Here is a 15,231-nt window from a genome sequence, read left to right as displayed (position 1 = left end):
ATTTAGCCGGTGTTATTATTTTTCTTAAAATAGAAAATGATCTCTTTATATAGGAAATGAATACTGAATTGCTTATAGATAAATATGTCTGGTATGCTGTCATTTTAGTTTTAATTTTGTTTTTCATTACAAAAGTTTTGATTATTATGCATTTGAAAATCTTATCTTTCACTTTTTCATTTTTTTCTATTCATAGCTGAGAATGCTCATCCATCACCGATTCTATAATTTTAATTAATAAATTATTTTTATTTTGCAGCTTAACTCTAAATGATTTAATGTTGATTTTTGTTCTGAGAAATACATCTAGTCTTCATTTATTACATAATTAAACCTATATAATTTACTTCTTTTCTTTTTGGAAATTTAAACTTTTATGTATTTAGAAGCAAGAAACGTGTGTATGGAAATAATGTAGAAAGCTCAGGTGTCAAGTAGAGAACAAAGCTAAAAGTCCCAAAATGACTTTTTCCACAGAAACTTTGAATCTGAAATTTCAATTCTGTATATATATATACAGATACATATATATCTTATGTATATATACAGAAGATGTCAAGATGTACTTGGGATAAGAATACTCACCTGCCATGCCAGAGACCCAGGTTCAATTCCTGGAACCTGCCCATGCCAAAAAAAAAAAAAAATGTAACTGAGATTGAGGTACTAATCTCATAGTGTTTCTAATTTAGATTTTCTTGTTTTAATAGTGCACTAGTAAAATTGATGAATAAATCTATAGAGGGAACAGCAGATGATGAAGAGGAGGGTGTAAGTCCAGATACAGCTATCCGTTCAGGACTTGAACTTCTTAAGGTATTTTTAAGCAATAAACAACTGTCTCTCCTTCTGGGTGTGCAAAAATCAGGAAACTACCCAAAAGATTACAAAAGTATGGTAGAAATAATTTTATAAAGGTGTTTTGTGTTTTGTTTTATTTTTCCTTGTGGGTTTTTGGTTTTTGTTTTGTTTTTGCTATTTAATTCATCATTTCATGTGCACTATGCTTTTAGCAGTATGTACTCAGTAACCTAAGAACCTACATATGGCGTAGTAGGACTTCCCATAGACAGTCATGATATTTTAGCATCTGATCATGGGATTTTTTAACCAAATGATAATCAGGATACATACCTAATTAATTCAGAGAAGTAAGCAGTTAGTATGGTCCAGGTCAGACAAGATTTTCTGGACAAGGTAAAACTTAATCTAGTGGGAGCATAGCATAATCAAAGAGGGTGAATAATGCTTGGCATATTTTAGGGATTCTTAGGAAACTAATCTACCTAGAAAATAGGGTTGGCTTTGGAGGGTAGTGGGAGACAAGGGTGGTTCTAGATTGCACAGCATCTTTGTAACTGGAAGGTACTGTCAGGCATTTTTAGCCTGGCTTTTAACAAGATACAACATTGATAGAGCTTTTATTAGATGATATAAGAGGGAAGGAATGAAAGGCAAAGAGGCATTTTAGATCAATACAGTTTAAACCATGAAAGAGATAAAAAGCGTGATCAGATGAGGCTGGAATGGTCTTAAATATCATTTCATTGAAAGAATTGATTTGATGGTTCATGAGTAGGATTTTTAATTTTATTTATAAATAGTTATATGAGAGAAATCACCTCTTAAGATAAATGTATTTTTAATACGTTACTTGATTGTTTCAGATTTAATTTTCCATTTTTAAACATCATGACTAAATGTCATCACTCTAAACTTCACTAAGAAAATTTCTTCACTGGCTGTACAGCCCATTAAATAAATGCTTATTGAATAAGTTAAAGAAGATTACCTGCTTGATTACTCCCCTCCATGCTTCTCTACTTTTAACCTTGTTCTTGCGATTACACTTTCTAAATTGTTTCCACTTCTTAGAAGGTAAACTTTATAGGCATGTCATATCTAAAGTACTATAAATCCTTAAGGATAGGCGATGGCTCGTATCTTGATAATATTCTATTTCCAGTATCTGTCATAAGTCCTAACAAATGTTAGGCTCCCGGTACATGTCGAAAAGATTGTTTCATATTTTATTTGATCTTGATTTTAGAAGTTATTTTTTACGTTTAGACTTTCTATAAGACAGCTGCTTAGCTGAGCTGATCTGACAGCTTTCATAAATAAGAAAATAATTATATATAAAGTTCACAGTAATGGCATATTTGTTGATAGGTACAATGACTGAAATTTTGTGGTGAATTTTATGTGTAACCATCATAATCAGTCCATAATTTTTAGTTTTATTTACAATAGCAAATAATTCTCTCTCTTTTTTAATTAAAATCATTGTCTGTACTCTCAAGGCTGTATCTATTCCTCCAGGTTCTGTCTTTCACACATCCTACCTCGTTCCACTCTGCAGAGACCTATGAGTCTCTGTTACAGTGCCTGAGAATGGAAGATGACAAGGTAGCAGAAGCTGCTATACAAATTTTTAGAAACACGGGCCATAAAATAGAAACAGATCTTCCCCAGATACGATCGTGAGTATATTTTTTCCCATGATAAGCATGAAAGTTTTCTCTAAGTGTGGGAGCCATAGAATGTTATCTCAGAATTTAGTACTTTATTATATTTATGATTAATGTGTCTTTCTAACCTGTGTTTGTTTATCTTTTTCTCTCCAACTTGATTGTAAATGCCATCGTTACAACCTTTATATCCCAAAAAAGAATGGGGATAAATAAGTAGTCTGCTTAATAAATATGTATTGTTTGGTTGGTTGATGATAGTAGTGCTATATTTTCACTCTAGATTACCTTCTCTCTCCTTTGCCCTAATAAGAATTTTCACTCTGCATCTTAAAGAGGTTCCCTTAAGGTCAGACTTAGTGCTGAGAATTGATATTTAGATGTAAGATGCATGGGAGATAGCCTTAGAAGAATGTGTAGTTGATATTTGGGTATGTGCAGATAATACACAAAGAACTAGTTTTTCCTCTCAGGATAATAATATTTCAGAAGAACTCATTACTATAAAATTTTTATTTAAATGTGAGGTAGTAGTTTAATTTTTGAAATAATTCAGTATTCTGAATGTACATATACATTAATTACATATAATTAATGAACATATACAAATAATTGTACATTCTCTTTATTCTCAGTGCTATAACTGGCTAATATATAAGGAATTACCAAGGTCAGTCCTTGCCCTCAAGGAGTTTATAATCTAGAGATGATAATATTATTATATATGTACATTATAGAAAAGATCATTGAAGCAAGTAGGATAAAGTTTCTGGGGGGTTTTTTTTTTTGGTCTCTTTTTTTAATTGTGAAAAATAACATATATACAAAAAAAAATAAATTTCAAAGCACATCTGGTGAATTTTTCAAGGTAGGAAAACCTATACATTTTAAGGCAAAGGACTTATCTTAAAGGAATTTTGTCCGAGAGGAAGCAATAGAAATATGAGTATAGGTAGAACAGTTAACTTTGGACACAAAGAGTTATAACTCTTCCTCTTAAGACTCATAATGAAGGAAAGAACCACTGAAGAACAGTGAAGTACAGCACTGCATACTTCAGTAGTAATCCTGAAGACTTCCTTGGATAATAAGACTCTTCTCAAAAAAGGAGAAAAGATTAAAATTGATTTGGTATCATCATTTCATTAGGCTAAGAAAGATTAATAATACATTTAACAATGGTTTGATGAAAACTGTATCTTCCTTTTTTACTTATTGGTGTTATTTTATAAAAACTGTTATTCTGTAAATGAATTTGTGAAAGAAACTCAGTCAAAGAAGAGTATTTGGCATGATGATCCTTATCTCATTATTTGTGCCATGAAAATGGAGTGAAACTTAAAGGATATTCATACATCTTAAGTCAGGCGTATAGGCATACCTCATAATGTGCTTTGCAGATATTTTGTTTTTTATAAATTAAACATTGTGGCAACTCTGTGTCAAGCACATCTATTGGTGGGGCCATTTTTCCAGCAGGACTTCATGTCTCTGTGTCACTTCATATCTCTGTGTCACATTTTAATCAAGGTTTATATAGTGTTTTGTTTTTTAGTTTTAACTTTTTAAAATTCTGAAATATAACATATATGCAAAAAAGCAGTAAATTTCCAAGTACATTTTAACAAGTAGTTATAGAATAGATTTTAAAGTTTGGTATGGGTTACAGTTCCACGATTTTGTTTTTTCTTCTAGCTGCTCCAAGATGCTGGAGATCAACAAAAATCAATATAATGATTCAACAGTCATATGTTAAACTTTTAATAATTTTTTTTTAATTTGTTAAATCCTATCTTCTTATACTCCTCCGTCTTTTTAAATAACATATATATATATATATATATATATAAAAGCAAGAAATTTCAAAGTACATCGCAACAATTAGATTTTGAACAGATTTCAGAGTTTGGTATGGGTTACAGTTCCACAATTTTAGGTTTTTATTTCTAGCTGCTTTAAGTACTGGAGGCTAAAAGAAATAATAGTATAATGATTCGTCACATTTTGTTAAATCTGACTTTTTCTGTATAACTCCACTGTCACCTTTTTTTCTAATTTTTTTTAACTTTTTTTATTGTATAGTATAAATAAATACAAAGTAAAGAAATAAAAAAGCAATAATTGTCAAAGCACTCTTCAAAAAGTGGTTACAGGATAGATCCCAGAGTTTGTCATGGGCTACCATACTATCCTCTCATATTTTTCCTTCTAGCTGCTCCAGAATATAGGAGGCTAGATGGCTTATATACTTTTTTTATCATCACAATCGACTTTTTTCTTGTGAACAACAGCATATATGCAAAAAAACTATAAATTTCCAAGCACAGCACAATTAGTTGTAGAACATAGGAAAGTCAAAATTAGAAATGTGACTCAAAGAAATCAAGTGTTTTTATTGTTTCTCTTTTTCAAAAAAAATTTAGCTACTTAGAAGGTAAATATAAATATATGTCATGGCCCAAGTTTTATATGATAAATTGAGGGGTTTTTAAATTTATTTTTTTCCTCCATGTTCATGAAGTAGCTTTAAAATGAGAATTGTCTCCCGAAGTAGCCTTTTTCTTCTGGGTATGGTATTTCTTTGGTAATATTGGGGGCCAAAAAGAGGTATCTTTTTATAGATCAGGTCTTTGCAACCAGATAGTTAAAAGGAAGGGAGGTGGGAGACAACCAACAGTGTGGTTTGTGAACTTTTTTTTTTTTTAATTTTTTTAAATACCAAAAAACACGTAACAATAGCAAACATTCCTCTTTTGATCATTCCATGGTTTGTGAACTTTTTATAAGTATGTGTGTGTGTGTGTGTATATATATATATTCAGAATTGATACTATTTTTTTTCAGGACTCTAATTCCCATTTTACATCAGAAAGCTAAGAGAGGTACTCCACACCAAGCAAAACAGGCTGTGCATTGTATACATGCCATATTCACAAATAAAGAAGTCCAACTTGCACAGATTTTTGAGGTATGTATAATACATAGGGTATGTCTGCCTGTGTTAGTCTTTGTATTTTAGGACCAAATCTGTGGTTTGATAAAGATTGAAGCAAGAATATTTTAGCTTTTGTAGAATTACTTAGAACCACACTAAAATGTAAATAGTGTTAAAGCAGGGAAACTTGTCTTTCTGTATTCCCAGTATTTGGGTTAAGTTATGTGTCAAATTATTTCATATTGAAGGATATTTCACGTGTGTTTGTGGACCTGTCATACTTTTTTGGGGTTGGGGGTGCAGGTTTACACAATTTTATTGAATATATTCACACACCATACAAATCAGCTGAAATATACAGTCACTGGCTCACAGCATCATAAAATGGTTTTTCTTTTCACTTTTTATTTCTTTTCTGGAGTGATGAAAATGTTCTAAATTTGATCATGGGGATATCTTACTTTCAAGCTTATTGACTTAGTAGTCCATTTATCTTCAGTGGATGTTTACTAAATGACTTTGAACCATACAGTTTAAAATATCTTGGAGTCCTACCTGAAAATTAATTAAGTTTCATTTTCCTCACATATGGTCCTTGGACCTGATTCTGCTACTAAAAAGATATAACTGTTATGAATTGGATACAGTATTAAAACCCTGTCAACTCTTATTTCCTATAGTTCAAGGGTTTTTTTTATGCATTCCCCATAGGATAAGAAACCTGCCAACATAAGAGGCCTATATTGCATTCAGTTTGATGCTGATTCGATGAAGCACAAATGATCACGTGATAATCTCCTTCTCCTTCTTGCTTCTATTTTCTCTTTTACTTTGGCTTTTTTTTTTCTTTTGTCATTTTTCCACATTCATGCTTTCAATCTTGGTAAATTTCAGTAGGTCAGAAATAAAAACCAACTGTCTGATGTAGTTGAAATTACTTATAATTAGGACAGATTGGTATGGCTAAAATTCAGGAGGACTTAGGAGTATTCATTGTTTCAGTAAGATGTCTAGATATTAATAAAGCAAACTGGTAATTTTGTCTGTTTTATTTTTATAGCCACTCAGTAGGAGTCTGAATGCTGATGTACCAGAACAACTTATAACTCCGTTAGTTTCTTTGGGCCACATTTCTATGTTAGCACCAGATCAGTTTGCTTCCCCGATGAAATCTGTAGTAGCAAATTTTATTGTGAAAGATCTGCTTATGAATGACAGGGTAAGTTTCCAGTGTCACTGAATTTAGAGTCATGAGATTTAAGGCTGTTTATATCTTCATTTATTGCAGAAAGGAGCATTTCTGCTTCTCTCTATATGTAATTATTTTGTCATTTTTAGTTATTTGCCCTCCTGATTTCTTTCTTTCTTTATTTGCTACTTATATTTCTAAATAATTCCTGGCATCGTGATTGTTATTTTTAGAACTTAGTTTTCAATAAAGAAGAAATGAGAACTTGAAATGGATGGATGAATAATGAAATATAAAAATATAAGTACTCAGAAATATTTAAGTAAGAACTAAGGGGGGTACAAGGATAATTCGTTGGTAAAGTTCTCACCTGCCATGCAGGAGACCCAGGTTCGATTCCTGGCCCATGCCCTTCCCCCCTCCCCCCAAAAAAAATATATATATTCAACAAACAGTACTGCAGTAGCTGCACTCACATGGAAAAAGAATGAAATATGATCCCCACCATAGAGCATACAAAAAAGAAAGAATATAAAAGTAAAATATGTATATATAATATTATCCTAACATTTGAAGAATAATTTAAAATTTTCTGAAATGCTGGAATTGTGTTTTATCAAACACTGTTTAAAAAGAAAAGTGGATTTGAATTTGACTAGCTTTTTGGAACATACTGAACTTTAGCATTAGATGTGTTTATTGTATGTTAGGTATAAATGACATGTGTGCAGGTTCTGATTGATTAGCTCGGGGTTGAAGTCCAGGAATGCATAGCTTGGAAAGGCTCCCCAAATGACTTCTGAAACACACCTCTGATTAAGAATTACCTCTTTACCAAATGAACCTAAATTAAAGGTTATTGAATAAAGACACAAAGCAGTGTTAACTTCTGGGACATTGTAAATAATCCTTAATTCAGTGCTAACTTATCCAAAATTCAATTAATATAAATCTTCCCCAACCCGCCCACGTGGTCCAGAAGTCTTAAATACCCAATAGAAACTTTAAAAAGAAAATAATCCTTCTCTTTCCTACCTCCCCCACTCCCATTTTGGATATATTGGACAAAGAGAAAAGGTTGTACGGTCCAAGTCTCACATGCCCCTCCCCACACCTGTACTGCTCCTTCCATTCTTGACTGCAACAAATGTGAAATTTAAGACTCCTCTTAGATGATATTGATTGTTCTTGGGTCCTGTTTTAAGATATTTGTTCTTCTATTAAATTTTCCCAGCTGGGAAACCCCAGGTACTTTCTCAACCACTGGGGACTCCCAAGAAAACAGGCCAGACCCTTGCCTTTATGAAACTTGTTTCTTTAGGGGAGAAGTTAAGCCATCCCATAACAAGGCTTAAGAGTTGCTTCCAGGAAACCTCTTCTGTTACTCAGATGTGGCCTCTCTCTAAGCCCAACTCTGCAAGGAAAATCATTACCCTCCCCCCAATGTGAGACATGACATCCAGAGGTGGAAATGTCCTTGACAAAGTGGGGCACAATTTGGGGGGATGAGTCTGGCCCTGGCGCTATGGGATTTATGCCATTCAGGCCAAGAGGGAAAAAAGGAGTGCAGTAAAAATAAGGCAGCAGTGGCCAAGAAAGATCAGATAGAGTCAAGAGCCTATTCTACAGGGTACTCTTATGCATGTTAGATCACCTTAATTGCCGTGGTTTGCTAATCCCCAACCACCATCACTCCTGTTGACTCTTAAAAACACCTGAGGCTCAAACTGAGACTCTACGAAGGTTTCAAGCACTAAGTTTGCTTTTCTGGACCCTATAATTTCTGGAGGGTTCCTAGGTCAGATAAACCTGAAACCCCAGAGGGATCAACCTCTCCTAGATTAGCAGTTAATTACATCCCCCTATCCTTCAGTGTTGACACCCCTTCTTTAACAAGAAAAAGTCAGATTTGGCACTGCCTACAGATCCTGTAGATTTGGGAAAGATATCAAAGAAGGAGGCACAGGTATAACAGAGAAAATAGGGTTTAACAAGTATGACTACTGAATCACTGTATTAATATTCCTTCTAGCCTCCAGTGTTTTGAAGCAGCTAAAAGGAAAGATCTGAGATAGTGGAATGGTAACCCATGACAAACTCTGGTATCTGTTCTGTAACTGCTTGTTGAAGTGTGCTTTGAAAATTATTGCTTTCTCTTTCTTCATTTTGTATACATTTTATACAAACATTTTTTTAAATGTGTTTGTTCCTATGCAGAGAAACTGAGTATACCCTGAACAAGCCAGAAGTACCTTACAGCAGTTTTACCCCCTGGCCAGTCCCCTAGAGTTATTGTTCTTCCTTCTTCACTTACCCTCTACCCTAACTCCCAGTTTTTCAAGCAAGGTCAACCCTTTTCCCCAAGGCTTTAGTTAAGTCAGAATGAGGGACGTGCTTCCCATTGGCTGGTTTTTCTAATGAGGCGGGATTGGGGGTTTGCAATTTCTTCAGCTGCCTTGTATTGCTTAGGAATAAATTTAATAGTAGGAGTTAAAACTTTGTGTGGCCAGGTTCTAAACAATAAAGTATTGTTTTTTGCTGTCTTTTCAAGTGTACGTATAATTGCTAAGACACTGATGCCTTATTTCTTTTCCTCATCTTAACCCAAACTATTACAGTATTCATTAAAGAACTCCCCATACTTGGGGAAATGTACTAGTCTCAGCCTGAGGAAGATCACATCCTTAGTGATAAGTTACTCTTGACATACTTATGGCTTTTTTTTTTTTTTTTTGGTCATAGAATCAGCATTTATAGGCATTATTATAGAAGTAACACATACTTTATGGAATATGACTTGATTATGATCACTGGTAAAGCTGAGTTTGATGACTTTCCTATAGGTTTTCCAGAACATTGTTTAGCATGAAAAGCTTAATGAGCACACTTTCAGTTTTTCTTTCTGAAAATTAAACTTATTTCAATTATCTATAGTCCACAGGTGAGAAGAATGGAAAATTATGGTCTCCAGATGAAGAGGTTTCACCTGAAGTACTAGCAAAGGTAAATTTGTATAGGTCTTGATAACCTTTATGTAGAAGTAAGGAATGATTTTATCATTGTCACTTTTACTTAAGTTAATAGTTTATTCCAATGAGGTACTTTATTTTAAAATTTATAGTAAAAAAGTTGATTGTTTTTCAACAAGAAATTGTCGTCATTTATTTATGAAGGAATATATATCAGCATCTTATGTCAGCATCGTCTTTAGACCTTCTTGCCGTATAAAACAATCTCAGCAAGGCTGTTTTGTTCAAAGGTTATTTGTTAAATCTTAGTGCTCAGAGCTATCTCAAATTGTTGATAGTATAGCCTCACCACCACTATGTAACCGTATCAGTGTTACTTGGCAAAGATGTTTACTCAAATTGGTGTCTTTTGAGTGATGTAAATTATAGCTCAATAAAGTCTTCACCTTTTATAACTTCATATTAATTATATAGTTCATTAATTCCTTTTTTCCACCTTGTCAGTAAGAATAGTAAATAATATATGGATCATTTTGCATGCTCATTGACATATAACAGTCTGCTGATTATAAGCCTCCAAATAAATATGAGGTCTCCTAGTGTTCTGATCAGAATGTTAAATGAAACAATTAGACTTTGATGCTTTCTTCAAGATGCTTTTTACTGAAAAAACATTGGAGAAAATATGAAAGCCTATCTACATAATTTTCAGTATACCTTAAATAATTATCTTTAAATTATATATTTCCAAATGATTTAAATATAAAAAGCATGTGTTCTGGAGCTAGACCTTAGACAAGTCTTCTATCTGTGTCTCTGTTGCCATATGCTTTGGAATTAAGAATACCTCCCTCTTAGAATTATTTGGGAGATTAAGTAAATTAATAGCTGTACAACTCTTGACACACAGTTTAAACATGGAATAAATGTTAGTTCTTATTGTTACTACTATTCTCCCAGAGATTTGTTTGATAAAGTGTGCCTGGTGGCAAGGACAAGTAATTTTCCCTTTAATTGGAACTTTAAGTTGCTTCTTTTTTTAGCATGTTAATATTTTATAGGTACAGGCTATTAAACTTCTGGTAAGATGGCTATTGGGTATGAAAAACAACCAGTCTAAATCTGCCAATTCAACTCTCCGGTTATTATCAGCAATGCTGGTTAGCGAAGGTGACCTAACAGAGCAAAAAAAGATCAGGTGAGATTTTTATTCTCTTCCAGTTTTCTTTTTTAGTAGAATATATATTGTAACTATTTATCTAGTTACTGCTGGATATTACAATTGCACCATATGCTTTTGGTCAAATCTTATCTATTTACCTGGTGTTTACACCTACATTATAGTATTTTTATTTTAATAATGCAGTTGTATCTTTTATCTTAAATACTATTTAGTTATAATCAGTATCATCTAATGTTACATTTAGCTTGAGCATTTCATCCAATTAAAGAATTATTAGATTCCTACTCTTTGCAAAAACGCTGTGGTAAGCCTTGCCACAAAACAGGTAAAACTTAGTTCTGCTTTCAAGAAGCTTACCCTGTGGTACAGTGTTTGGTCAAATGTAGTGACTTGGGGCCATGAATAAAAATTCCAGTGGAGGTTCAGAGGAGAGTATCAGGTTCCTGATTGTTTATAGAAAAGAATATAGATGTTTTTGCAAGTGGCAAAAAAAAAAAAAAAGTTTTCCTTTTCTTCACATTTTAACTCTTAAAACTTGTTAAATCAATTTCTTTTCTTTGTGTTCCTTTCAAAATGGAAATAAAAGCCCAGTTTTTCAAATTCTTAATATAGTAGGGGTCTGGAATAACGTTAGAGGTAACTAAATAATTCTGCTTGTGATGCATTCCTACTTTATAACTTGTAGTTGAGGACAGATTAATCATTCATTTACACCTTTAGTATTATTGAGCACTATCATATAACAGGTGCTGCTAGGCTTTTTAAAGGCACAAAAATCCCTGCCTCTGAGAAATTTGCAATCTCTTGGGTAGAGAGAAAATAAACAATTAAAGAATATATAGTGCAGGGGAAAAAAAAAAAATATATATATATATATACTACTTGGGTACCTTGAAAAACTGAAGAAAACCGTGGAAAATTATTTTTGTCATAAGCTAAGTTGCAGACCTTTAGACTGATGAGAGCTGAGTTAGGGATAATAAGTAGCTTTAAATTTGGGGAAACTGTACGGTGTATGGCAAAGGATTAATGATTTCTTACAAAAAAGTCAATGAAAAATAGGATTCCCAATAAAATGAAGACCACAAATCATCAGTTTACCTGGAGAAAAAATGATTTTTTAAACATCACTAAATCCAATAAATAAAATTGAAAGATAATCAGTACAACTTTAGCCTGTTGTATCAGCAGCAGATTTCTTTTTTTTTAAAGCAGCCATAGCTCGGTGTGTTCAGAGAAGTGGTTTCCCTCATGACTCCTGGGAATATAAATTGGCTCAGTCTTTGCAGGACAGTTGATATTTTGTGTGCAGAGCCTTAAAAGTGCCCATATATTTTTATTTTATTTTTATACTCATGGAATAATAAAAGAATAATATAAAAATATACATACAAACATCTTCTTCCAGCCTATTAGTACAAAAAATAAGGGAATGATATAACTATGGAACATGTATATCATGGAATATTAGGCAGATCTCAATTAGATATATGCTTATTTGAAAGTTCATGACTTATAACTAAATATGTGTATGTTAACTAATTTTGAGAATATGTGGGAGTACTATGTATTCATAAAGATCAGAAATACAATAAATTTTAACAATGATTATTTCTAGATAGCAGTAAAATTACCAGCAACCTTTTTTCTAAATTTTGTCAATTGAGATTATCTTGCAATTAATCAGAAAGAATTAAATTTCTTTGTAGTATAATCTCATTTAAAATTATATGCCTATTGATAAGTTAATTAAAAATCTATTTTTGGTGGTTGTAAGTGTACAGTTTTTCTTAAATAAAAATATTTTTTAATTCAAAAGATTAAAGAAAAGCAATCATATAGAATGGGAAAAAAATGACTTAGAATTTTAAATTATTTTTTTAAATACCCCTGTAGTACATGTGTACACATACAGCATTTGAAAATTTATTTTCCTGGGTCAGCTCACTCATCTATAGTTACAGATGTGATCAATGAAAAGTTAATATTAATTTTAAGTGACCCTCCACCACTTAGTACAAGACTTTAAAGCCATTCTGACCCTTGTTATTTTTTAAATTTCCCTCTAGTTATCTGCTCACATTGTCTTGCATTCTGTGATCTTAATTCTCTTCAAATATAGCATGATATTAACTTGGGCTCTGGAATCAGAAACATATACAACTCTACACTCCACTTTTAGCCACATTACCTTATATAGATTACTTAACTTTTCTGAGCCTTAGTTTTCCCATCTTACGAGGCAAAAATTAAATGAGATAAAGCCTGTAAATGTTTTGCATAGTATCTGACATAGGGTAAGCACCTAAATAATAGCCGCTACCTTTTTTCATTACTGAGTCATCTGCTTCAGAAACAATTTATCTGAGGGTCCCTCATTGTTACCACTGCTCACTGTAACAGTCTTATGGTCTAAAACTGCCATGTTCCCTCCCTTGTTTTTTCACTAAGCTATAGTCTCTTGCGGATTCAAGTCAGCTTTCCATACTTCTAGTCTTCAAGGTATCAAAATCATGCTATATTCCACATAGAAATTGAAGTAGAGAGACAGTCCTTCCTCCCCATTCATGTTACACTTTACTATTTTGATATTAGGAGTCTGAGATGTAGACTGTGGCTGGGGAGTCCATGCTCTTACATTCCCTTTCAAAAATTGATTCTGCAAAAGCAGTCCACCCCCGGGGACCAATACCTGAAACGGGCACTGAGAGCCCTATATCTTTTTTTTAATAAAATTTTCTACTATGAGTAGGTCTTCCGAATGCAAGTGGTTTCTTCATAGTGTTGCACTTTGGGTTGTGAAAGTAAGCAGAGTTACTTGGCTATGGTGGAGGATCTAAGCCAGGGCTTCACTATAAAGGAAGTTAAATAAATTTGTTAGAAAGCCACAGTGATTTGAGCCCATTTCTGTATCTGGAGCTCAGGGACTCTGAGGAGCTCTCCCATATTTGTACATTACATCATTATTAGCATAAATCATCCTAACAGTATTACACTCAAAAGGGATCTAAGCAATTTTGTGAATGATAATAGTTATAGGAAATGTTTGTTTCTTTTTTGTTTGTTTATAGTAAATCTGATATGTCTCGCTTGCGATTAGCTTCTGGTAGTGCCATAATGAAGCTTGCTCAGGAACCTTGTTACCATGAAATTATTACCCCTGAACAGTTTCAGCTCTGTGCGCTTGTTATTAATGTAAGTAATGACCTCATTTTTGCTAATATTTAGCTTTCAAACTTAAATATATTTACAATACATACAAAAACTGGATTTTTATTACCTATTCTAACTTTATTAAGTTATTCATTTCCCTAATGTAATTATTGTTTTTGAAAATAAGACATATTAAAAATACTCAAAGTGCTGTTTTTATACATGTTGTTTGTAAAACTTATTTTTCTAAAAAACTAGATTTTTTTGTCATCTTAAAAGTGCTAATATTTCTATTTAAGCACTTTTATGTTTTTGTGCTACTGTAGGATGAATGCTACCAAGTAAGGCAGATATTTGCCCAGAAGCTACATAAGGCACTTGTGAAGTTACTGCTTCCATTGGAGTATATGGCAATTTTTGCCTTGTGTGCCAAAGATCCTGTGAAGGAAAGAAGAGCACATGCACGACAGTGTTTACTAAAAAATATCAGTATACGCAGGGAGTACATTAAACAGAACCCCATGGCTACTGGTAAGTAAGTCTGAAAGCTGCCATGTGCAAATAAGTCTTGTCGGTCTGTCAGTTTGAGGATTTTTAAGTTTAATCTATTTGTATTACAGTTTATAACCCTCAGGAGTTTTATAGTATGCTTCCATTGCTATGATGTACTTAAAAATTGAAATGCTTATTTTTGAATCCTATTTATACTACCTAAAGCTGTCTTGGAAAACTACATTTTTCTTGCGGGATTAGCACTGTGGTTTGATTTGAACATGTTTGTCAGGTACCAGAAACCAGAGAGTTATTTTCCTAGGTTAGTCAAGGTTCCACCATATAAGCTTTTTTTTTTTTTTTGAACAGTTTTATTCACACACAGACCACCATATAATCTTTTTTTTTTTTCCACCATATAATCTTAATCTTTTTGGACATCAATATCCATCAAAACTGAAATAAAACTATTTCAGTATCATTTAGGTAACGTGTTATAACAGGAAAAAATAACAGAAATTGGAGTGGTTAGAACTCAAAGATAGAAAGGGATTTTATAAATGCAATTCTTATTACCATTAATAAAAATGCTTTCATTTTAGAGAAATTATTATCACTGTTGCCTGAATATGTAGTTCCATATATGATTCACCTGCTAGCCCATGATCCAGATTTTACAAGATCACAAGATGTTGATCAGCTTCGTGATATCAAAGAGTAAGTCGTATTGTTTCTCAAGAATTCTAACGGTTATTTTTGCATTTGAGAATGGTGAAACGGGACAGTGCAATGGTGGCTCAGTGGCAGAAATCTCACCTGCCATGCCAGAGACCTGGGTT

At 32.9% G+C, this 15,231-nt stretch overlaps 1 protein-coding gene across 8 annotated transcripts in view; it reads left to right on the top strand.

Annotated features, from left to right (window-relative positions):
* The window catches only part of PDS5A (PDS5 cohesin associated factor A), a 202,557-nt gene that overhangs the window by 156,264 nt on the left and 31,062 nt on the right, over window positions 1–15,231 (top strand). For all 8 annotated transcript variants that reach the window (XM_077136644.1, XM_077136645.1, XM_077136643.1 and 5 more), the window contains 9 exons: window positions 711–816; window positions 2,323–2,483; window positions 5,316–5,439; window positions 6,467–6,625; window positions 9,530–9,598; window positions 10,626–10,762; window positions 13,819–13,942; window positions 14,227–14,431; window positions 14,995–15,109. In XM_077136644.1, the coding sequence (XP_076992759.1) occupies window positions 711–816; window positions 2,323–2,483; window positions 5,316–5,439; window positions 6,467–6,625; window positions 9,530–9,598; window positions 10,626–10,762; window positions 13,819–13,942; window positions 14,227–14,431; window positions 14,995–15,109 (1,200 nt within the window). The remainder of the gene's footprint in view (window positions 1–710; window positions 817–2,322; window positions 2,484–5,315; window positions 5,440–6,466; window positions 6,626–9,529; window positions 9,599–10,625; window positions 10,763–13,818; window positions 13,943–14,226; window positions 14,432–14,994; window positions 15,110–15,231) is intronic.

The sequence above is a fragment of the Tamandua tetradactyla genome, chromosome 19, assembly GCF_023851605.1.
Source record: "Tamandua tetradactyla isolate mTamTet1 chromosome 19, mTamTet1.pri, whole genome shotgun sequence".
NCBI lineage: Eukaryota > Metazoa > Chordata > Mammalia > Pilosa > Myrmecophagidae > Tamandua > Tamandua tetradactyla.
This window is presented reverse-complemented; position numbering and strand designations above follow the sequence as displayed.